At 42.3% G+C, this 24,254-nt stretch overlaps 1 protein-coding gene across 9 annotated transcripts in view; it reads right to left on the reverse strand.

Moving 5' to 3' along the window:
* HDAC11 (histone deacetylase 11) overlaps positions 1–24,254 on the reverse strand; it is a 110,332-nt gene that overhangs the window by 12,343 nt on the left and 73,735 nt on the right. For 8 of the 9 annotated variants that reach the window (XM_053299443.1, XM_053299441.1, XM_053299447.1 and 5 more), the window contains 2 exons: positions 20,460–20,638; positions 10,976–15,406 (listed from right to left, as the gene is read on the reverse strand). In XM_053299443.1, coding sequence (XP_053155418.1) covers positions 15,170–15,406; positions 20,460–20,638 — 416 coding nt within the window. In that variant the 3' untranslated portion in view covers positions 10,976–15,169. Of the gene's footprint in view, positions 1–10,975; positions 15,407–20,459; positions 20,639–24,254 lie in introns of those variants that run through there. The other variant, XM_053299446.1, reaches the window with a different exon arrangement.

Consider the following 24,254-nt stretch of genomic DNA (forward strand, 5'->3'; position numbering starts at 1 on the left):
TGTTCAACAAAAATGCTCCCTGCCCCCAGCTTCTATTTGCCTCGAAAGAGAGATCTTCATAGTGCCAATGCAACTTCTCTCACAAGGCAAATAGCTCTCTGGAAGGGAAATTTGCATTGGGACCTCAGTGGGAGGGGAAAGGATTAATTACCTCCTCCATATATGCTGCTGCTGTAGTCATTAAGGTTGTGCACACAACCATTTTCCATGGGCAGGGAGGAAGGCAAGATCCAGCTTACCTTACCCCCAGATAGTCACATGAGGGATGCATGGTTCGTCAGCCCACATGATCCACGCTGCTCCTGGCAGCACAGACCTCTGAAGGCTGGAAAAATGAGTCCTGGACTCCAGGAATCCCAAGGTGTACCACACAAGGAGCGCAGTGCATTGAAGGAGTCCCCCTCAAGTTGGGTGCTCTATTATTTATTTATTATTATTATCATCATCATCATCATCATTATCATTACATTTATATCCCGCTCTTCCTCCAAGGAACACAGAGCAGTGTACTACATACTTGAGTTTCTCTTTCACAACAACCCTGTGAAGTAGGTTAGGCTGAGAGAGAAGTGACTGGCCCAGAGTCACCCAGCTAGCTTCATGGCTGAATGGGGATTTGAACTCGGGTCTCCCCGGTCCTAGTCCAGCACTCTAACCACTACACCACACTGGGTCTCAGGTGCTCTAGGCACCTGACTCTGTGTATGTTTGGGCTGCGTGCATATACATGACCTCAGACCTGGGGTAAAGGGCATAAGGGGTAAACATGACCTCAGACCTGGGGTAAAGGACACTTGTGCTCTTTAACCCAGGTAAAATCCCAAGTCAAAAACTCAGGCTATACCAGACCCGATCCCAGCGCTTCACATGAGCAGCCCTACCTAGGTAGGGCTGCTCATGAACAGCCTCTTCGTCTTTATTTGCCACCTCCATGGGTACTCTTTAAGTCACATACACAAACACAGCGCCAAACTACAGATTAAACATAATGGACTGGTTCAAATGGTAGTCCAGCTACACACATGAAAAGGGACGGGCACACTGAGAGAATGCCGCTCGTTGTATCCCTTGATTGCATGTGGGACTGAATGACTCCTAAGCACACATTCCAAGCACTTATTTAAACAAGCATTTGGAGTACGTGTTTGGGGGCCATTCAGATCAGTAGCCCTCACATGCAATCAAGGGACACATCAGCACATTCATGGAAGACAGCTTGAAACATGCTCTCAGTGTACATTCTTCATGTGTGCTGTCACCAGTATCATTTGAACCAGCCCTCAGGTAATGGTATCAGGTAATGTGTGGCCTAAGATGTATGTAGAGTTTCATAATGTAGAGCACATTATGGATACAATTATGGATTTTGTGATCCATGTCAGAGTTTTGATGGAGTGGAATAAATGCATTTTGTTCTCCATCAAAGCTATTGACAGGACTAAAGTTAAATGTGTAAATCTGGATGGGTGAATAGGAATCTGAATGGAACACTGACCAATATTGCAATGGGAGGGGGAAAACACAGCCTAAAATCAAAGTACAATGTCCACAATGTAATGTTTCATTACAATCAGTGGGAGTTTGCTATTGATTTTAATATGACTGCACCTCAAGTCAGATGAGTTGAGTCAAGTCAACTTGACAACAAGTCAAGTTGATTTGCTTTATCAAGCAAAGCAAATAAACATGGGCAACTAGGCATGGCTTCCTGCCTCCTACCTTCAGTGGCAGATGGGATTCAAAGTTATTTATAATCTCCAAACTCAATTTTTGTACCAGCATATTAGTTTTATATTCTTGCAGTTCATGCTTCTTAACAGAAGTTGGTTGCACCCTTTATTTTAATAACCACACTAGAAATGTTAGAAGACAAGTAGGATAATAGAGGCAGTATATGGCATATATGGCTTTGATACATGGGACACTTTGCGGGAGTACTGAAAGATCAATAGACCTTAATTTGTCCTTTTAAATACAAAATTGATTTTTTGTTCTTAATGGGCTATTTTTCTTACTTTGTGGGAGATGCCATTACCTGAGTTTTTGTATTTCAAAACTTTGTGTTTAATAAAAGAATATTGGTCCTTACTGTATGAGGAAAACACTAATAGTCCAATATCAATTAATATTTTCAGAGAACATTTTGGCTTCAAGCTGAGTAGGTACAGTTCAGTGTTTATATATGCATACATTATTGCCCTCAAAATGGACAATTACTCTGGCTATATGAAGATCCTTTGATACTATTATTTACACATTCAAGATTATATGTTCTTCTATCATGGTCAAGGAAGAGGTGACTAAGGTGAGACATGATCCAGGTGTTTAAAATTATGCATGGAGTGGAGAGGGTAGACAGAGAAATTTTTCTCTCTCACACACAACACTAGAACCAGGGGTCATCCCGTGAAACTGAATGTCGGGAAATTTAGGACCAACAAGTGGAAGTACTTTTTCATACAGTGCATAATTAATCAATGGAATTCTTTGCCATGGGATGTGGTGATGTTCACCAACTTGGATGGCTTTAACAAGAGCTTTGACAAATACATGGAGGTCTGGTCTATCAATGGCTACTAGTCTGGTGGCTGTGGGTCACCTTCAGCCTCAGAGGCACTATGCCTCTCAATACTAGTTGCAGGGGAGCAACAGCAAGAGAGAGGGCATGAATATACCTCTTCTCAGGGGCATCTGGTGGGCCACTGTGTGAAATAGGCCTTGGGCCTGATTTAGCCGAGCTGTTCTTATGTTCTTAAGGAAGCAGATGAATGTAATTTGTTTGGGATCTACACATCCTCTATTCACTGGTGGTGTTTGAATAAGAGAAAATAACCAACTAAGCCAATGTGAATTTATAAAAGAAGTCCTAACTACAAAAGGACAAGAACAAAGGAAGAATCGCCTGGAACTACTGGATGAATTTTGCTGCTGGTTTTGGTCCATAACTACGGTCTACGTACATCTTGCTTTGTATGAACCAAAGTTTTTCTGCTGAATGTGAACAGAGCAGTTGCAATGTTGCATGGCCAGGAGAACAAATAAACTGCGGTATCCACAATGCCGTCCAGATCTCTGAAACAAGGTCAAGTAAGTCAGAAACAGACAGATCTGAACTTCTAAGAAAAATTTAAATGCAATGGTAATTCAGCAAATTAAGTATAACCAACAAGTATATGGCCAACTTCCTAAGTAATGCTGTGTGCATACAGCCGAAAGCAACAATGTGCAGTGGATACACTCCCAGTTTTGAAGTGTGGGTGCTTTCGAGCAGGAAGGGCAATTTTAGCCCATCTTTCCTTCCTCCAGAAGTGTTCCGTGTAATGTGCAAGCCCTCGGTTAGGCATGTGCGCGAACTGTGGTTCATGCCCTGGTCTGAATACAAACTAGTTTTTGCTGGTGCCAAACCGGTTCAATGGGGGTGGCCAGCGGCACCTTTAAAAGTGAGTACAGCAGGTCCTGTGTAATCACCACTCCATGCAACTTCCTGCTACGGCAGCACCACCACCACCCCACCAAGAGCCCATGGGTGGTGCCAGAATGCACATGGCCTCTGTGCATGCACAGACACCATTTGCATGGTCAGCAACAGCATGCTGACCATGCAAATTTCATATGTGCATGTGTGGAGGCCATGTGCGTTCTGCTGCCAACCATGGGCTTCTGGCAGGAGTGCTGCTGCTGCAGCAGGAAGCTGCATTGAGCAGTGATCACACAGGTAAGACCTGCTGTACTCACTTTTAAAAGTGCCGCTTGCCGCACACACCCGGCCCACACTCATACCACTGAACCAGTTCGGTGGCAGGACAAACTGAGGCATGGACCACGGTCTGTGCACATGTCTACCCTCAGTGACACTTGCATGCTGCGTACAGCACAACTGAAAGAAGGGGAGTTTGGCCAAAATTACCCTCCTGCACGTGAGCAGCCACACTTCAGAAGTTGGAGCACATCTGTGCCATGCGTGCTTCTTTTGGATACACACACACAGCATTATTTAGGTTGTTGGTCAATGAATTTTGCCAGCATATAACCATATGCAGGTTGTGAGCCCTCTGTTTCAATGGTTTCATAGTTGTAAATATCAAATCAACCCTACTGCAGACAAAGATTGTATTCTCAGATAGCATGACTAAGCATTCTTGAAATCCAGTTAACTTAATTAAGACTAACTTAAATCCCATTACTTACAAAAGGGGATAGGAATCCTAACTTTCTTAGGATACAATCTTGAAACTGCAGTGGGTCTGGGAGTCAATTTATGAATGTACCTTACCTTACCAGTAAGTTTAAAAAATTGAATACTTTGAGATCTGGTCTTGTGGTAGCAAGCATAACTTGTCCCCTTAGCTAAGCAGGATCCACCCTGGTTGCATATGAACAGGAAACTACAAGTGTGAGCACTGTAAGATATTCCCCTCAGGGGATGGAGCTGCTCTGGGAAGAGCAAAAGGTTTCAAGTTCCCTCCCTGGCCTCTCCAAGATAGGGCTGAAAGAGAGATTCCTGCTGCAACCTTGGAGAAGCCGCTGCCAGTCTGTGAAGACAATACTGAGATAGACCAATGGTCTGACTCAGTATATAGTGGTTTGATAAGGACTGTGTTAACACCAAAAAAAGCCCTTGCCTACACCTATCAAGTCTATACAGCTAGTTCTGGACAGTTGGCCACACAGAATCTCTTTCTGCAGAAAAGACAGTACAAACTTCTGCTGGTTCGTAAGAAAAGAGATGCCATGAAAGATGCCTAGATAGGACTCATTCAGGCTGTTAGATCCAAAGATTCTGCCATGTTCTGGGAACTTACAAAGCACTCTTCCAGCTATGGTCCAAATCATCTGGACTGTCATATTCATCCAGGGATCTGGGAGAACTATTTTCATGACCTATACAAAGACCCTGCTGCAGAAGCTCCACCTGTGATATTGAGGATACTCCAGCATGGGCACCGGTGTCAGCCTCAGAGATTCACAGTCTAGTCACCCAATTAGACACCAAGGAAGGCTCCAGGTGAGGACCTTATTCCACTGGAGGCTGTTAAAAATAATCTGGACTGGTGGGCCCCTGTCCTGGCTTCGCTCTTCACCTACATTGACACGAGTGGCCAAATTCCCAAGGTCTGGGGGGTAGTGATCATTGTCCCTATATTCAAAAAGTGCAAGAGGGATGACCCTGCCAATTACAGACCCATCAGTTTGCTCAATACCATTAGCAAACTTTATGCGAGACACCTATACGGGAAACTTAGGGATTGGCTGGAACAGGAAAATCTTCTTGCGAAAGAACAAGAGGGTTTCAGGGAAGGGAGGTGCACTATCAACCAGTGCCTAGTTCTACAGCACCTTCTCAAGAAATACTCCTCCTGCTGGGTGACCTCCCTCTATGCTGCCTTCATTGATCTCAAGGCAGCATTTGACTCCATCTCACATGTCAAATTATGGGAGAAGTTGGAAGCCTCCTCCATAAACTGGTGCCTGTTATATCTTCTTCACACCCTGAATGTGGACACATCACTCAAGGTGAGATGTAGCCCCCAAGGCCACCTCAGAAGAGCTGTTACAACTCAGAAGGGCGTCAAACAAGGATGCATTGTGGCCCCACTTCTCTTCAACTTCTACGTGAACTCTATGGTAGGCCAGCTCAGCAACCCATATTTCCACCCTCCAAAGCTTGCTGGGAGACACTTTTCGATCCTGTTATATGCAGATGATGCAGCCATCCTCTCAGGGACCCCCATTGGCCTTAGAAGAGCACTGAGGGCCCTGACGCTGCACTGCAGGGAGGACTGCCTGGAAATCAATTATCACAAAACTAAAATTATGGCCTTTGCCAGGACCACCAAATTCACTCTTGGTGGACTGAGGGGCATAAGATTGTGCAAACTAGGGGTGTGCAATTCGGGTTTTCGGGTGATTCGGCTCGGACCCGAACCGAATCACCCCTGTTCTGTTTTGTGCCCGAATCTGGGTCACCCGAATCACCCTTGATTCGGTTCGGATTCGGATTTAATCCGAATCTGAATCCGAATCGATTTGGGGGGTAAAAAGGGGCCCAGGGGCAAAATTTTGGGGTGGGGTGGTAGTGCCCAATGGGTAGAGTCTACCACCCCAATTTCAGGGGAATTTGGCCAAGGGCTGATTTTTGGTGAATTTTTAAAGTTTTAGTGACTTTGGGGCAGTTCGGGGGCATAGCATGGGATCTGGGAAAAAGGAGTGGGGTGGGGTGGTAGTGCCTAATGGGTGCAGGCTACCACCCCAATTTCAGGGGGATTGGGCAAAGGGCTGATTTTTGGTAAATTTCTGAAATTTTCATGTCTTTGGGGCAGATTGGGGCATATTGGGGCAGAAAGTGGGGCCTGGGGCAGAATAGTGGGGTGGGGTGGTAGTGCCTAATGGGTGGAGGCTACCACCCCAATTTCAGGGGGTTTGGACAAAGGGGTGATTTTTTGAGAATTTTTGAAGTTTTAGTGACTTTGGGGCAGTTTCGGGGCAGAAAGTGGATCTGCCCCAAAATAGTGGGGTTGGGTGGTAGTGCCTAATGGGTGGAGGCTACCACCCCAATTTCAGGGGGATTGGGCAGAGGGCTGATTTTTTTAGAATTTTTGAAGTTTGGGTGTCTTTGGGGCAGATTGGGGGCAGAAAGTGGATCTGCCCCAAAGGAGTGGGGTGGGCTGGTAGATAGTGCCTAATGGGTGGAGGCTACCACCCATCCCCAATTTAAGAGTGATTGGGCAGAGGGGTGAATTATGGTGAATTTATTTGTATGAGGTTTGTCTTCATAAGGTGAAGTGTGCTAAATTGATTACTTCCTCATATTATTCATAGTAAAGGAAAGTGTGAAAAAGTGAAAGTGGGGTCATGAGAGTTGTTTAATTGAAAAATATCTCATTTGCTATGATAGAATGAGAATTCACACCTCAGAAGCCCCAAAGTCACTAAAACTTTAAAAATTCACCAAAAATCAACCATGAACCGAATCACCCGAATTTTTCGGGTCCGAAATTCGGGTGATTCGGCTCGTGCCCGAAAAATATCGGGGGACATCGGGGGTGATTCGGTTCGGCCCCGAATCACCCGAAATTGTTCATTTCGGGCACAGATCGTTCTGTGCCCGAAATTTTTTGCACATCCCTAGTGCAAACTGCAAACTTTAAATACTTGGGAGTAGTTTTTCATTCCGGCAGCTCTAGGAAAGCCCATGGAGAACACGTGGCTTTAAATGCCCAGAGAAGTGCCTCTGCCATTCTCAAATTCCTGGGGTCAAGAGGAGACCATTATGTATCATTATGTCCATGGCCATTATGTCCACGAACTGTTCCCAGCCAAGTCACTAGCTCAGCTTCTCTATAGTGCTCAATTGGGCCCCTTCCCCAACACTGTGGCTCTGAAACTTGTACAATCTAAATTCCTGCGGGCAGCACTCCAAGTACCGATATGTGTCTCCAATGCCACTTTGCACCTGGAGACAGGCCGAATCAAGCGGGAGGCCCGGGTGTGGGTGGCCGTCCTCTGTTATTGGCTCAAACTATCCTTCTGCCCAATTGGCCTTGCCTCCCTAACCCTACACGATGATTACCGATCTAGCTGGATTCAGGCAAATGAGACAAAAATAGCTACTCTGGGCCTTTACCCCCTTGACCCTGCTCAGTATGGGCTATAACCAGGCGAAAGCAACTATCAAGCAGCACATTACAGACATTGAGCGCTAAACTGATCTCAGCAGGGCCCCAAAATTTCATTAACAGTGATGGGCTTAGATATTCTGCTTCTCCAGAAGCATACCTCACCCAACTGGAAGTTCCTAAGCACAGAAGGGCATTCACTTTGTCTCGCTGTCATGGCTTCCCTTCAGTAGTGCTAGAAGTCCGTTATAGAAAGACCCCATTTGCAGAGCGACTATGCCCCTGTGGCCTAGGACAGATCACAACTATTGAGCATGCTCTCCTCTACTGCTTGTTCAGCAGCACATATACTTGTTCTATAGAGACATTCACGCCTCCCTCATCCTTCCATTGCTAAGCAAGTATCCAGGCCGTCCGAGCCAATTCTATAGCTCATTGCTACTCTCTGACTCTAAGCCTGCCATCACATATAGCGTCGCCAGGTACTGTGCGGTTATGATCAGCATTTGCCGGCGGATGACTGGCAGTGAGCCCTATCAGCTTTAATCTGACTCTCAGTGACTCTGGGCAGGCCCTGAAATTGCCCACGTGCCCTTTTACTGTTCCTTACAACCTTCTTTGCTATGAACCGCACCACCCATTGAGATCATCTGAAGAGGTTCGTCTGCAGTTCCGACTACTTGGGGACAGGCCTTCTCCGTTGCTGCCCCAAGACTTTGGAACATACTTCCTGCTGAATAAAAGGGCAGTCAAGATGCATTTGTTCACCCAGGCTTTTAATTAGATATTGTTTTAATTGTGTTTTAATAGTTTTAACTTCTTAAATTTTAATTGTTGAAATATGTTAATCTTTTTGTTGGTTGTTTTATTGTCCTATAAACCACCCAGAGAACTTGTGTTTTGGGCGGTATAAAAATATGTTAAATAAATAATAAATAAATCTGGCTGCTTTTTTCAGTTTTATTACTCAGGTCATATATTTCTGTCCTCTCATGTCTTAACTCATGCATTTTTTATTACTTTTACTACCTTTTAGGCGTTTAGGCCCTAATGTTATTTACTATTTCTAGTATTTTTAGTCCTTTTAGTATAATCATTTTTTAACCTAATCTCACTTTTAACATGTAATCACCTTTATACTTTAACATTACTTTAGTATTTTTAGTATTCTTAGTCCTTTTAGTATTAATATGTACTATTTTATATGCAGTTTTTAAAAATCTAATCTCACTTTTAACATGTAATCACCCTTATACTTAGTGCTGGTCTGTGACTGTAATAAAGATTGATTTATTGACTCAGTATATGGCAGCTTCCTATGTTCCTATGAGGACCATAGCTTTACATGATTGAGGTTGCAAACATGTATTATTTATCTGGGAGTAAGACAAATGAATAAAATGGACTTAATTCCTACGGTAGTAAACTTCCACAGGATTGCATTGTATGGCCCTAATCCTGTGCCCATTTACCAGGGAGTAAGTCCCACTGAACACACAGCCATAGGGCTGGGAGACGAGTTGGTCTTGTGGTAGCAAACATGAATTGTCCCCTCTGCTCATCAGGATCTGCCCTGCTTTGCATTTGAATGAATGAATGAATGACTTAATTACTATCCATGACTAGTAGCTGTACAAACCACATAAACTATGAGCAACTTCAAATAGAGGATACAGAGCATTAAAAGGTGCTTATGTGTATACAGTATAACAATGAGCCAACATATTGGGGGCTGCTGATATCTTAATCTTTGCACCACTAGAGAGACCTACCGTATCATAATCTGGTGGTGTAATCTACAACTTGACGCGCAAAATTTGGCTAAATTATGAGTGCTAGCAAGCTGATTGTCTGATAAAAGAAGAAAGGTGTAATGCATTTGAATGGGAGACTACATGTGAGCACTGTAATATTCCCTTTAGGGGACTGAGCTGCTCTGGAAAGAGCATCTGCATGCTTGCGTGCAGAAGGTTCCAAGTTACCTCCCTGGCATCTCTAGCTAGGGCTGAGAGAGACTCCTGCCTGCAATCTTGGAGAAGCCACTGCCAATCTATGTAGACACTACTGAGCTAGATGGACCAATGGTCTGACTTGGTATATAGCACCTTCCTACGTTCCTAGTTCTGAGTATACATGCATACAATTGCACTGTAAGGATCTAATCACGAGTCATCCCTCGCCAATCACTAGGGTTCTGTTCTGGCAAAACCTCACCATTGGTAAATTCACAGTTGGCGAGGCATTAAAGTCTACTGGAAACAAGGGGTTAGTGGGGCCACAACTGCAAAAAGACCTAAAAATAAAGGGGCGGGGAGAATACAAGTTGTTCTAGTAAGAACTAATCAGCCTACTTTCCTTTCTCTCTCTCTACAACTGGACTAAATTTGGTTCAAATTGAGGTCCACAAGCTAGATCTCTTGCATCTCAAATGTTCACGTCCACCATCTTGGATCAGGGTGGATGACATCATTATGAGCTAGATGACTGAGATGTCCCTGTGTGTAACTCACTACAACTGTATGGAATTTGGTCCAAATCAGTTAGACAGACCTCAAGATAGTGCATTTGCTCCTCAAAAATTCACACATCCTCCATCTTGGATTGGGGTAGTTGGCATCATCACAAACTATGGCATTGAGGTTTCCCTATGTGCCGCTACAGCTGTAGCAAATTTGGTTCAAATTGGTTAAGCCATTCACAAGTTAGCGCATTTGGCCTCAAAAGTTTATGCATCTGCCATCTTGAATCAGGGTAGATGACATCATCACAGGCTATACCATTGAGGTGTCCCTGTGTTTCACTCACTGCAACTGTACCTAATTTGGTTCAAATCGGTTAGACAGTCCACAAGTAAGCCCACTTGCAGCTCACACATTCACACGTTTGCCATCTTAGGTTTGGGATAGATGACATCATCACAAACTATGCCATTGAGGTTTCCCCATGTGGCCCTACAGCTGTAGCAAATTTGGTTCAAATCGGTTAGGCAGTTCACAAGTTAGCCCACGTGTGCCTCAAAAGTTTATGCGTCTGCCATCTTGAATCAGGGTGGATGACATCACCATAAGCTATGCCATTGAGCTGTCCCCGTGTGTCACTAACTGCAACTGTATCTAATTTGGTTCAAATTAGTTAGACAGTTCACAAATTAGCCCGCTTGCACCTCAATGTTAACACAGCCGCCATCTTGAATTGGATTGGATGACACCATTACGAATTACACCACTGAGACGTCCCTGTGGCATTATAATAATAATTCATTCAGTACAATAATAATTCTCTAATTACTCTGTTTTGGTTCATTGTATGCAATTTGTTATAAATATGAGAAGTAAAGTAAGAAGTGAAATACACAGTAGAAAAGTGTAGTATTTTAATTTTATCAATAAATAAGAACATTAAACATCAGCTTTTTAGTATTACACTAAATGGCAGTATCACAGTGGTTTAAACTCAATACAAATGTAAACATATAAGAATTATTCCAAATTATAAACAACTCTAGATAATATACTATACAATCTAGGAATAAAAATCTATATAGTAATAGTGTTTAAACATTCTGATTAGAGGAAAGTGCTTTTTGAAGACAGTGTTGCTATTCAATATTAGGCCTGGGTATCAAAGTGAAACATTCATAGCAAGTTGAGGATTTTTCTATAACTATCTAGTGCAGTTTGAGAAATAGTAGTAACTGAGCATAAGTATTATTATTTTTCTATGTAAACTGCTTTGAGATCTTTTGTTGAAAAGCAGTACATAAATAGTAGTAGTAGCATTTCTATTACAATTTAACATTATTCATATTCAAGTACCATTGCAAGCTTATTCTATTACTGAGATATACTGACATCTTGTAAACAGACACAACAGGAATGGACGAGTGAAATAAGCTAGCGCTGTACTGTTGAACACCTAGAAGTCAAATTGTTTTCTCCTATATATTTTTCAAATTCTGAGAACACTGGATGACATCCACAGCAGTATATCACATGCAGAATGAGCACTGCTGTGCTAGCACAAGAGGATGTCTTAGTTGTGCTAAAAATGAAATTTGAATAAGAGTGCATTTGCACAAAATTCCTATTAACATGAATGGGGTGTGAAACGGTTGTGCAACACTAGTCTGGAACGCAAGCTCTAGATGTAGCACGACAGCTTGCACAAGTACAGTGTCCTCCGCATGTGTGACACTGTTCTGGTCATCATCAGTATCAAGATTTTGTGCAAGCAGCACCATTTTAGAGCAATGGCCTCACTATCAAGACTCCAGTTGAAGGGTCTTTACAAGAAGAGTTTTCCAAAGTATGTCTACTTTGTTTGATTTGCTTTACATGTATTAGTTCCTAACATTCATCATTCTCTACAATTCTGTTGACATGGAATTTTATTTTTTTAGCTTATTTCAGAAATTCAGTCAGTTCAATGTACTATTCATGGCACACTTTACATTTCAGCTACTGCCACCAACTATACAGCTGATGACAGCTATTTACTTTCTTAATAAATCCAAATTAATTCAAAGTTCAATTTAAAAGTTACACCACTTTTTAAAAGATAAGAATGGGCTTTAATTCATTAGAAAGTTCTAAAATTAAACAAACAAAACTAACCTGAGTAGTTAACATTTCCTTTTACCCATTAAGACACATGATAAATTTGAGAACAGATACACTTACTCTTTTGCTTGTTTTATAAGAGAAAAAAGATGATTTACACAATTCTAAAAACTAAAAACTATAAAATGTAAATTGATATTTACATATCAGTTTAATTTCAATTATTTTATATATGTTTCATAACTTAACTGTACTGTATGTAGTATGTGCAATAGTACCACATAACATATATTACCATTAATATACTACCATTAAGAAGATATCTATAACCAAAATATCTTACAGACATTATCTCTTCGATCCTTATTTTTTAAAGTAGCATACCAGGGTATCCAGTCTTGATAGGTGTAATGCAGAAACATTGTTTGCCAATAACTTCCAGTGAACTCAGTGGGACTACTTAAGAACCTCCCGTTGATTTCACTGGAACAGTGTTGCATTCGTCATGTAGTTTTAACTTTTCTGCCAGTTCTAACTTTTACCATATTGTGTCAGGGTGTCTTTTTGAAATGGATTATAAGTCTTTTTACATGATCCTGTTTTTTCCCCCTGTTGCAAACAAGGGAAAAAACCCAATCAGATAGAAAGCAACATGTGTTATACCATTCTGAGGAGGAAAGACTGGCAGCATTGCACATCAAATAACGATAGCCAATTTGAGGGGGGAAATATGTACAGGAGAACCTCGTGAAATACAGATTCTATATCCATAGTCCCGCATATTCAAGAGTGTTTAATTGACACCCGATTTCAATATCCACGTATCTGAAAGGGTTAAAACCCACGTATCCGTGGTTCCTAGAGGACTGGAAGTGACTGTGGAAGTCACTTCCAGCCACCATTTCTTCCACGTTTTGAGACTCATTTCAGCAAAGAAATGGGGGAAAGCCCATGATTTGGGGGATAGTTTTAGACTTTTAGGAGGCATTGCTGGATGCCAGGAGACCGATGGAGCATGGTAGGGCACTTTATTTGGCCTGTTTTGGGGTGTGTGTGTGTGTGTGTGTGTGTGTGTGTGTGTGTGTGTGAGAGAGAGAGAGAGAGAGAGAGAGAGAGAGAGAGAGAGAGAGAGAGAGAGAGAGAGAGTCTGGGAACCTAATCTCCATTTTCCCATAGGCTCAATTACTCATTATCTGCAGTTTCATTACCCACAGTAATCTGCAGGAACAGAACCTCAACGGATAATGAGGTCCACCTGTAATTAGTACTGGCCACTATCCACTGGACACCTTCACACAAATATAAGAACTTAAACGTGTTCTTGGACAGTTTCCTCCCCCCCCCCCCCAATTAAACAGCCCATATTGTTGATGTTTTTGAAACCCCCCAGTATGATCTCATTAAACACAATGTGGTGTTGGGATGTGCACGAGCCAGTGTGGCGCCTTCTCTGGGAAGCACCAAACTGGATTGGACACTGGTGTTCAAACCAGCAAAACTGGGTGGGGAGTGGTTCCCTTAAGGAGCCGGTAAGGAGCTCTTTACTTGCTCCTCTCTGCCCCACCACTTTTCCAGGTGCAGCACCCGGTTCCAAACCGGCCAAGTGGGGCTGAGGCGCTGTTCCCTGCAGCCTACATGCAGCATCGGTATGCACATGGCTGGTGCATCAGCCAGTACACAAGCTGTTTGTGCACATCTTTAGTGTAAGGCTTGCTTTCCAGACAAAAGCAAAAAGGGATGATAGACCCAATGTGCATGAAGATCTGTCTGTGTATTCTTCCACTCATAGCCAACTGCCATGATCCAGCATGAGCTGAACAATCTATGTGCAACTAAATCAGGCACTACACTTGCAATACTGCAGTGTAAAAAAAGAACAGTGAAAGGTTAGCCAAATCTCTGTTAGTAATTACCTGCTTGGTGCACTTAGCGAGCTAGACCATGACATTTTAATAGTGAGTAGCCATTGAGGAAAGCTTAGGAGCTACTGCTCCTGGAGCTTTAGGAGATGCTTAGTGGGGGGCGGGGGAGGTGGAAGCAATGGAAGAGATTAACTACTCTCTTAGTAAAGATTAACTACTACTGTGGAGCGGGGGAGAAATGGGTCTGGTAGCATAGCTGTGGTAGCAGCCGCGTTTAAAACATGGGCTGCTGCTGCCAACAGAGATATACCACTGATGTTAGGTAGATGAATCCAAGGTGATTGGTGCTGTCACAGCTAAATACATTGATCATATGTATTTAGCTTGCAAGCACAGTTTATTGCATACAATTTTAATTTATACTGTGGTAGCAGATGTACAAAAAGGTGCTAAAACTAAATAACAGCATTTATCATTTTGTGATTTAAAAAATACTACAGGTATCATAAACCTCCACAAGAAGTATAATTAATTAAGGAATAAAGAAAGATTTGTTAGGGATGTTTAGATAAACCATAACCTCACATTTTAAAAGGCTTGTTTTTTTCTGCCAGAAATTAACTTGTAAATGGTTTTAACAGTTCTCATTTCCATGACACATACCAGTTTTTTCTGATGTTTGAAATTTTCTGCAAGTACTCCTTAAAATACTTCTATTCTGCTTTTAAAATGTTTCTCTGTCCACCTGCAGAAAAACTGTACCCTTAGAATGTTTTGAACTTAAGCTATTACATGATTTTCCTTCAATCAAAGAAATAGACCACTGTGGGGCAAAGAAAAGGCATACAAGTCTTTACAAAAGTTGATTTGACCACAGCAAGAATAACCAACCCTACAGTGCATGTCATTAAACAAAGCAGCATCTAAAAACTCCAGAAGAGCTCTCAGAAAGGTCCTTGGCATTCATTGAGGGATTAGGGCAGTCAATGGTAAATTTGTGTTTATAGGCAAATGACAAATCTTTCCTCATTAGAGCATATTAATTCTATGAGAACTGGGGAAATTTCTTATCTCTTGGTTTAAATATTAAACAATTAGAGAGCTTTCTACAGCAATCCCATATTATCTTACTTCATTGACAAGTTAGCTGATCTTCCCTACATTCTCTAATCATCTTTTCTACCTTGGGGTTTTCAGCTTCACCACATGCAAGCTCCTTGTCAATAAGCCCTAGGTTGTGCAAATTGAGAAGAGAATCTGCAATTATCCGTGCTGTCCTTTTCTGATAGCCTCCAGATGTCACCATCAAGATAGGAATTCTGTGTTTTCTCGCAGCTCTAAATACAATTTCATCTCTTTCAATGATTCCCTGCATATTTTAAACAACAAAAAAGAATTACATAATGAAAATGTTGAATTTCATTGTAGTTTTCAAACCTTTAGTCTATAACTCATGGTTTTATACTATATGCTAGTAAAAGAAAGTCATATCTAGTTTGTTCATGGAAATTCAAATAGATGTTAAATAAAGTGATTAAATGTTCTGTGTTAAGCTTTTCATGATTTATGTACTATAGTAGTGATTAAGGTTGCAGTCCATGTACTGGACTTACTTCAACTCTGGAATAGTCTAAGTAAAACCAATTAAGCAGATTGCAACTTAGGTGGCAGAACAAAGTTTGGTAGACATTGAACATATCCGCTGTAATAGACATCAGAGGCTGAATTCTTGACCAAGTGCTGTAAGTATTCTGCTTAAACCTTTCTTCATGGGCCAGTCAAAAAGCATTTTGGCTATATTGTGCTCTCAACTAAAATATATGATTGTGGATCATTTTTATTTGGTTTAGTTTTATTATTACTCCTTGAAATGCCCATGAATGGCAATATCACACTTAGCATCTTTATTAAATAATACAGCATCTTTAATGATTAACAGCACTTGAACCTGCTTTGGCTCAAATGAGGATGCAGACCTAAATAAAATCATTGATCAAGTATTTAGAACTGCCAAACAAGTCTACATTCTTCATTTAGAAGCCCAGCAGAGGAGAAGGAGAAGTCTATCTGCTTACCACCCAGTGGTCCCTGGAGTGAGAGATCAGGGGGGTACTGGGGGCTCCTTCTGCTGTTTCCTGCCTGCTCCTGCTTCCTCTGTGGGGCTTCAGCCTCTAGGTTGCTAGAAGCCCAGCAGAGGAGAGGGAGAAGTCTATCGGCTTCCCATGCAGTGCTTCCTGGAGCGAGAGATCAGGGGGGTGCTGGGGGCTCCTTCTGCTGTTTCCTGCCTGCTCCTGCTTCCCCTGTGGAGCTGCTGCTTGTAGGTAACATCTGTGGGGAGTGTGTACAGGACTGGGACCAGCCCCTGAGTGACTCAGCTGTTCCTTGGGTCATCTGCTCAGCCTTGGGCATTATAGGAACACTGCCTGTGGTGGTGGGGTCGCCACCAAAGGGGGTGTCTATGCCTTCGTTGACTATGAGGCAGCTATCCCAGTAGTGGTGGGGAATAGAAGAAGTAACACTGGCAGGTCAGCAGGCCGTTCCAGGGGAAGGGTAGTCAGAAATTTAATAGCTTCTGGCTGTCCTGCCAGCTCTTTGACCTCGGGGAGCACTGCCAACAACCCACATAGCATTACCCTGCTCCTCTGCAATGCCAGATCGGTCCAAATTAAACATGAACTCATCCATGATTTGATCATGGATGAAGGGGCCAACCTGGTATGTATTACTGAGACTTGGTTGGGGGAGGCTAGTGGTCCAGTTTTGTCCCAGCTTCTCCCTCCAGGATATTCTGTAGAGGTGTAGGTGAGGGGACGTGGGTGGGGAAGTGGAGTGGCTGTGGTCTATAAGGATAACATCTCCCTTACCAGGGTCCTGGTCAGAGTATCAGACCACATTGAAAGTATGAACTTAAGTTAGGGGACCAGGGATAGATTGGGACTTCTGTTGGTGTACCAATCGCCCCGATGCCCAGCGGAATCCCTTACTGAGCTCGAGGACTTGGTCGCGGAACTCGTGTTGGACTCTTGGTGCTGGGGGACTTCAATGTTCATTTTGGGGCCAATCTGTCCGGAGCAGCTCAGGAGTTCATAGCGACCATGACAACTATGGGCCTATCCCAAGTGGTCTCTGGACCAACGCATATTGCAGGTCACACGCTTGATTTGGTCTTTTACTCTGATCAGGGTAGTGTTCTGTGGGTGGAGACTCCTGTGATTTCCCCATTGTCATGGACAGACCACCATCTGGTTAAGGTTGGACTTACAACCACTTCCCACCTCCTCAGGGGCCTATTAGAATGATCCGCCCGAAGAGGTTATTGGATCCGGTAGGATTCCAAGAAGCCTTGGGGGGATTCAGTGTTGGTTCTGCTGGTGATCCTGTTGATGCCCTGGTTGTGAACTGGAACAACTTGCTCACCAGGGCAGTAGACACGATTTCTCCCAAGCATCCCCTCCGACCCGCTTCAAAATTGTCCCCTTGGTATACAGAAGATCTACGGGGGATGAAGTGGCAAGGTAGGTGACTGGAGCGCAAACGGAGAAAGACTTGACTCGATTCTGACAGATTGCGACAAAGAGCACATGTAAAGATCTATGCTCAGACAATACATGCAGCAAAGGGGCGGTTCTTTTCTGCCCGTATTGCCTCTGCGAGTTCACATCCAGTGGAGTTGTTCAGGATTGTGAGGGGACTAGTATCTGCTCCCCCTCCCTCGAACCAGAAATTGGAGTCATCAGTTATCCACTGCGATGTGTTTAAAGAGTTTTTCACAGATAAAATCTCTTCAATTCGGGCCGACCTAGATGGAGACTCCACAATTAATTTGATGTCTGAACTGGAGGTGCCAAACAACTACTCTTATGTGATTCGACTGGATCAGTTTCAGTTTGTGACTCCTGAGGATGTGGACAAGCTGCTTGGAGCGGTGAGGCCTACCACTTGTTCTCTTGACCCTTGTCCAACATGGCTTGTTCTATTTAGCAGGGAGGCTGTTGTAGGAGGCCTGGTGGAAATCCTAAATGTTTCTCTGAGGGAGGGCAGGATGCCTCCTTGTCTTAAGGAGGCAATCATTAGACCTCTTCTAAAGAAGCCTGCATTAGATCCCTCAGAGTTGAGCAATTATAGGCCTGTTTCCAACCTCCCATGGCTGTCAAAGTAACTGAGAAGGTGCTGGCCTCTCAGCTCTGATTATCTAGACTCATTTCAAACTAGTTTTCAGGTGGGCTATGGGGTGGAGACTGTCTTGGTCGGCCTGATGGATGATCTCCAATTGGGAATTGACAGAGGAAGTGTAACTATGTTGGTCCTTTTGGATCTCTCAGTGGCTTCGATACTATCGACCATAGTATCCTTCTTGAACGTCTGAGGATGTTGGTGGCTGGAGGCACTGTTTTAATGTGGTTTCACTCCTACCTCTCAGACATATTCCAGATGGTGTCTATTGGAGATTGTTGCTCTTCAAAATCTGAGCTTAAGTATGGTGTCCCTCAAGGCTCCATACTTTCTCCAATGCTTTTCAACATCTACATGAAACTGCTGGGAGAGATCATCAGGAGATTTCGAGCTGGGTGTTACCGGTATGCTGGTGACACCCAGATCAACTTCTCCATGTCAACTTCTTTAGGAGCTGGCATATCCTCCCTAAATGCCTGCCTGGAAGCAGTAATGGGCTGGATGAGGGAGAATAAACTGAAGCTGAATCCAGATAAGACGGAGGTACTTATTGTGCGGGGTCAGAACTCTAGAGACGATTTTGATCTACCTGTTCTAGATGGGGTCACACTTCCCCAAAAGGAACAGGTTCACAGTCTAGGAGTACTTCTGGATTCACACCTCTCCCTGTTTTCTAAAGTTGAGGCAGTGCTTTCTATCAGCTCTGGCTGATATGCCAGCTGCGCCCATTTCTCGAGATCAATGACCTCAAAACAGTGGTACATCTGTTGGTAACCTCCAGATTTGACTTCTGTAATGCGCTCTACGTGGGGCTGCCTTTGTACGTAGTCTGGAAACTTCAGTTGGTTCAGAATACAGCAGCCAGGTTGGTCTCTGGGGTCATCTCGGAGAGATCACATTACTCCTTTACTGATGGAGCTACACTGGCTGCCAATAGGTTTCCGGACGAAATATAAAGTGCTAGTTATAAAGCCCTAAACAGCTTAGGCCCTGGGTATTTAAGAGAGCATCTTCTTCACTACGAGCCCCATCGCCCATTGAGGTCATCTGAGGAGGTCCATCTCCAGTTACTGCCAACTCATCTGGTGGCTACACAGAAACAGGCCTTCTTGGTCGCTGCCCCGAGATTGTGGAATGCATTCCCTGCTGAGATACGATCCTCTCCATCTCTGGCAGTTTTTTAAAAGCACCTGAAAACCCATCTTTTCGCCCAAGCTTTCTCAAATTTTTTAGGTTTTAATCTCTGGTTTATTTTTAAATTGTTAAATTGTTTTAAGTTTTTGTATATGTTTTTAACTTGTTTTATGCTATTGTTAACCGCCCAGAGACGAACATTTGGGTCGGTGTACAAATTTGATAGATAGATAGATAGATAAATTTAGTGAAGCAAACTTAAATAGATCTTGAGCAGAGTCTTTCACAGAAGAAAGTGAAGATTTCACAGCAACAGTATACTGTATGGTGGATGTACACCATACAGTTCAAGTAAAGTGACGGTTAGCTGGCTGGTGAATTGCTGAGTGTTCACCACTCAGAGACTGGCAATCTTGTTTCACACTGGTTTCTTAAATGGAGGCAATCCACAAGTTTCTACATAACTTTCTCTGCTGTTTGTATCAGTATTAAGAAATGCACATTAAGCTGCATCAACAAAGTTATCAGACAACAGAAGGGGCATAGAGTGGAGGCGAAGCAGGTATGGACCTGCTCTCTTCTGCTTTAAAGGGATTGTGTAAGCCCTCAATTTTAAAGGGAGGTGTCAGTGATTCAGACAGCCAAATCACGTTCCAGCACATCCCTAGCTGTAACTGCTTTCCAGGTTGCAAAAACAGCAAGAGGTCACGATTTCATCAGTTTCTAAAAAAGGCTTCAGAATGGAGGGTATAATTAGTTAGCCTGGACATTTGTAATATTTGGCTGAGAGGAAACCTCAGAAGAACATCAGTCATAAGAATCCTATGACTGAAAACAAAGGGAAAAGGAAAGGAAAGAAAGTATACAAAGAGATTAGATCCAGCAGAGATGATAAAATGAAATTGTACAAATATTTATTTATTAAAATTTTCTTATATACCGCCTCCTCCAAAGACTCTAGGCAGTGGACAACAATACCAATACCAATTTAATAATAATAATAATAATAAAATAAAGGATAAACACCTGGCGAATATGTAGTATGTCTACATTTCTTGGTGAAAGCCTCTACATGATACCTACATTTATAAGAAAATATTCTGTGTTAAACCAACCTGAGGTGAAATAGCCAGGCCCCCCAAAGGGTCACCATCCAAAATATCAGTTCCTGCATTATATATAATTATGTCTGGCCTTGCTTCATTCAATGCACCTTCCACATGTGTTTTTACTTTTTGAAGATATTCTGTGTCTTCAGTGCCCCAGTCCAATTCAATTTTCCGCTTTATGGCTCCTAAAAGTTGTTATAAAAATAACACATAATGAGAAGTCCACGGGGCGGGGGGGGGGGGGAGGAATAGCTTCAGATAATTAGTTATAAATAATCTAGTACACATTTCTTTTCTCAAATAAGTTGTACCCAACACTGAAACTATAATGAAGATCTCAGATATATTTGATAAAAGGTTATGAAAATACATGCATGTTTGGAACAAATGTTGTCATGCAATGAAACCACAGCAGTAGTCTAACAGAAGATGTCCAAGCATAGTAGTGCTAAAAGGAAAGACGGATAATAATTAATCCCAGTTACTGAGAATGTTCCAATTCCTGTGCATATGAGCAGAAAGTAGTTCCATTTGCACAAAACAAGGAAGGCAATGACAGCCCTTTTGATTTATGAGGTGCCACTTCTGAAGGCTTCACCAACCTTGGGATATAGCTTTTCAGAGACACAGTGGGTTGCCATGTAAAGCGGAAGATTTGATCCTGCTGGTATTTCAGAAGCTTTGGAGATCACAATCAATATCAAAACTGGAGACACATGGCCAACCAAAATATTGACGGAAAAATAACAACAATAAAGACTGTTCATCTTGGTCTTTATGCATTATTTCATATCAATTGTCATCCAGTGTTCCCTCTAAGGTGTGCACACGTGTGCGGGCTCACAAGTTTTTTGATGTCTGCTCAGTTAATTTTAGATCCCACTCAGGATGAATCAGGAAGGCCCCACTCTGAATGCACATGCGCGCACACTGCCTTGATACTTCTGCCCAGAACAAAACTTATTCCACACACAGATGAAATAAATTAGAGAGAACATTATTGTTATCCAGCTTTAAATGCTGATCCTGTTAACTTCAATTCCTTGCAAGGTTGTTTCATCTGGTCTTTTTCTTGCTGTTACTCAAGTGCCTTCTGGTAGAGGTGTGCACAAATTATTTTTTACTATTTGATTCAACCTCAAATGTAATTGCAAAAATTTGAATCAATTTGTCGAACCGGCCGGCCATTGCCAGCTGGTTCGATGAATCAAATCAAAAAATCACCCCGCAAAATCATGATTTGCCTATAGGGAACAATGGGGAACTCAAATCACCCCACTGTTCCCCATGGATAGGTCCAAGAGATACCAAAGTGGTTTGGGTAGTAGGGCATGATGGGTGCTACCAACTACCTAACCCACAAAAGAAACAGGAAAGTGGATGATTTTTATTAAAAATATATATTATAATTTTCCCAAATAATCCCATAGGCCCCTATGGGGGTTTAGGTTAAAAAAGTTTTTTTAATTGTTCATTTACCCATTTCTTTTGTGGGCTGGGTGGTAGGTAGCACCTATCATGCCATACCATCCAGCCCACTTTGGTGTCCCTAGGACCTACCCATGGGAAACAATGGGGTGATTTGATTTCCCCATTGTTCCCTATGGTGAAAAAAGTAGAGTGCAATGCAAAATTTGCAACCTTGCCTTGAAAAACAACACTGCAGGACAGAAACAGCACACACAGTTCCTCCCAACACAGAACAACACATTTTGCCAAACACACAGTCCAAAGGTGCCCCCCAAATAATCACTGTACAAGAATCCATGGCCAGCCACAGTGCCTGTGCTGCAGCAACATCACTGGCACAAGTTGCTCTCTCACACACAATTATGACTCCATCCTCACTTGCAACAGCTGCCAGAGCACAGCAGTATCCTTAGCAGCCAGCAAGGTACAGCAACATCTTCAGCCGCATTTTGACTGAGTGGGTACACTTTGCAATCCACAATGCAGTTTGCAGAGCAGACCAGAACAGTGACTCTCGAGGCCAGACATGGAGCTCATCTCACAGCAATCACCAAGAACATATCACACACACACACACACACACACACACACACACACACACACACACAGTCCAATGCCACAACACAAGCCAAACCACAACTCAAGGAAGGTAAGTTCTGCCTTTGTCAATCTGAGATCCATCAAAAGCAGATAGTTTAGACAGCAGCAACAGCATAGCATATTATACTCAATGCTGAGAAAAGAAAAACCACAAACTCAAACCTTCCTTGATTCCTTCCTCTTCTCCTGATGAAAGGGCTCTCTCTGCCTCTCAGTCCCTTTGAATACATTTTGAAATTCCCTCCAAAAGTATTCCTCCTCCCCCAACCAATGCGGGCACAGTTGCCCATGTCAACACTTATTTGAATGACAACAAGCCAACCAAGAAGCAAGGAGACAGATCTCATCAACTGGAAGCCAGTGCCAGAAAACCAATCAGCAAGGGGAGAAACGCCACCAAAATGGCCACTCGAATAAGGCAAATTGATTTACGTGGAATCGAGGCCGATTCGATTTGACCTCGAATCAGCCCTATCATTTAAGGGATGATTTGATTTGTGGTCAAATCTATGAATCGTCCCTGAATAGGCGTGAATCAATCTGTGAGCAAATCAAATTGCACATCCCTACCTTCTGGTATATACTTTTGAGCAGCATTTAGACTATGATCAAGGAAGAAGTAGAGGCAATTAAAAAAAAAGAGGAAACAATAAGCAGAAATGGATAATTTACTATGTGATTAGTATCATTCACTGGAGATGAGCTAAACAATCAAGACATTTGGAAATTTTCCGATTTTGCTTCCGATTTTGTTTTGGCATTCTTGTCAGGTTAGGACCTAGGTCTATCCATTTAATCCTTTCCACTTTATAGTAGGACTGGAATTAGATTATGCATAAGAAAGTCAAGTAACATGAGAGGCCCAAAAGCAGATTCCAGATAGTTGGAAAGAGGGACTGAAAGGAAAAGCAGGCTAATTATCTGCAGGTCTGCTTAAGATTTCAGGAAGGGAGAAAAAGAAGTGAGGAAGACTAGAACATTCTGAAATAGTCAAAAATAGTGCATTCTTGAACACATTCCTTGTGGCACAGAGCTATAGATATATCTGAAAATATATTACATTTCTGGAAACGGAACTCGTGTGCTTTGCTGAGATGGCTGTCAGTGTTTCTGTACATGCTAATATGTATTATAGAAGATGTGAAATATTAACTAGATGTATTCTCAACATTTTTTCCTATATTGTGGAGAGTCATTTTTTCATAATATTTTTAAGCATTATCCAATGTATTAGAATATTGTCCATTGTATGTATAGTATTTCCATTTACAAAATGGTTTTCCATGTGAGATTTCATTTAGAAAGTGTGGAAGAGCACAGTCATCATATACATCACAATAGTTACAGATTGTTCACAGATTTTACATAGCAGCACCAAAATTAATGCTTGGTGAAAAAAGCATTAATTTTGGAAGATACATTACTGCTTTTCTGTTACCTAACTTAGACATAATGTGTACAGCAGATTTGTATAGAGAAATTCTGAGAATTATGGTGGCGGATTTTAAGCATGATTCTAGGCACATTTTCCAGTCTCAATATAAGCACTCTGTAATATGAAGGACAATTTTTAAAAACCAACTGTATTTGCCACTGTTTTATATCAGAGATGTGCAGATTGCAAAAGCCTTAAAAATGGAGATAAAAAGCAAATGTATGCAAGATATAATAGAAGTATTCACAGAATACTTATTGCCGAACAAATATGATGCCATTTGACATCACAGTATA

Source organism: Hemicordylus capensis, chromosome 2 (assembly GCF_027244095.1).
Source record: "Hemicordylus capensis ecotype Gifberg chromosome 2, rHemCap1.1.pri, whole genome shotgun sequence".
In the NCBI taxonomy this organism is placed as follows: domain Eukaryota; kingdom Metazoa; phylum Chordata; class Lepidosauria; order Squamata; family Cordylidae; genus Hemicordylus; species Hemicordylus capensis.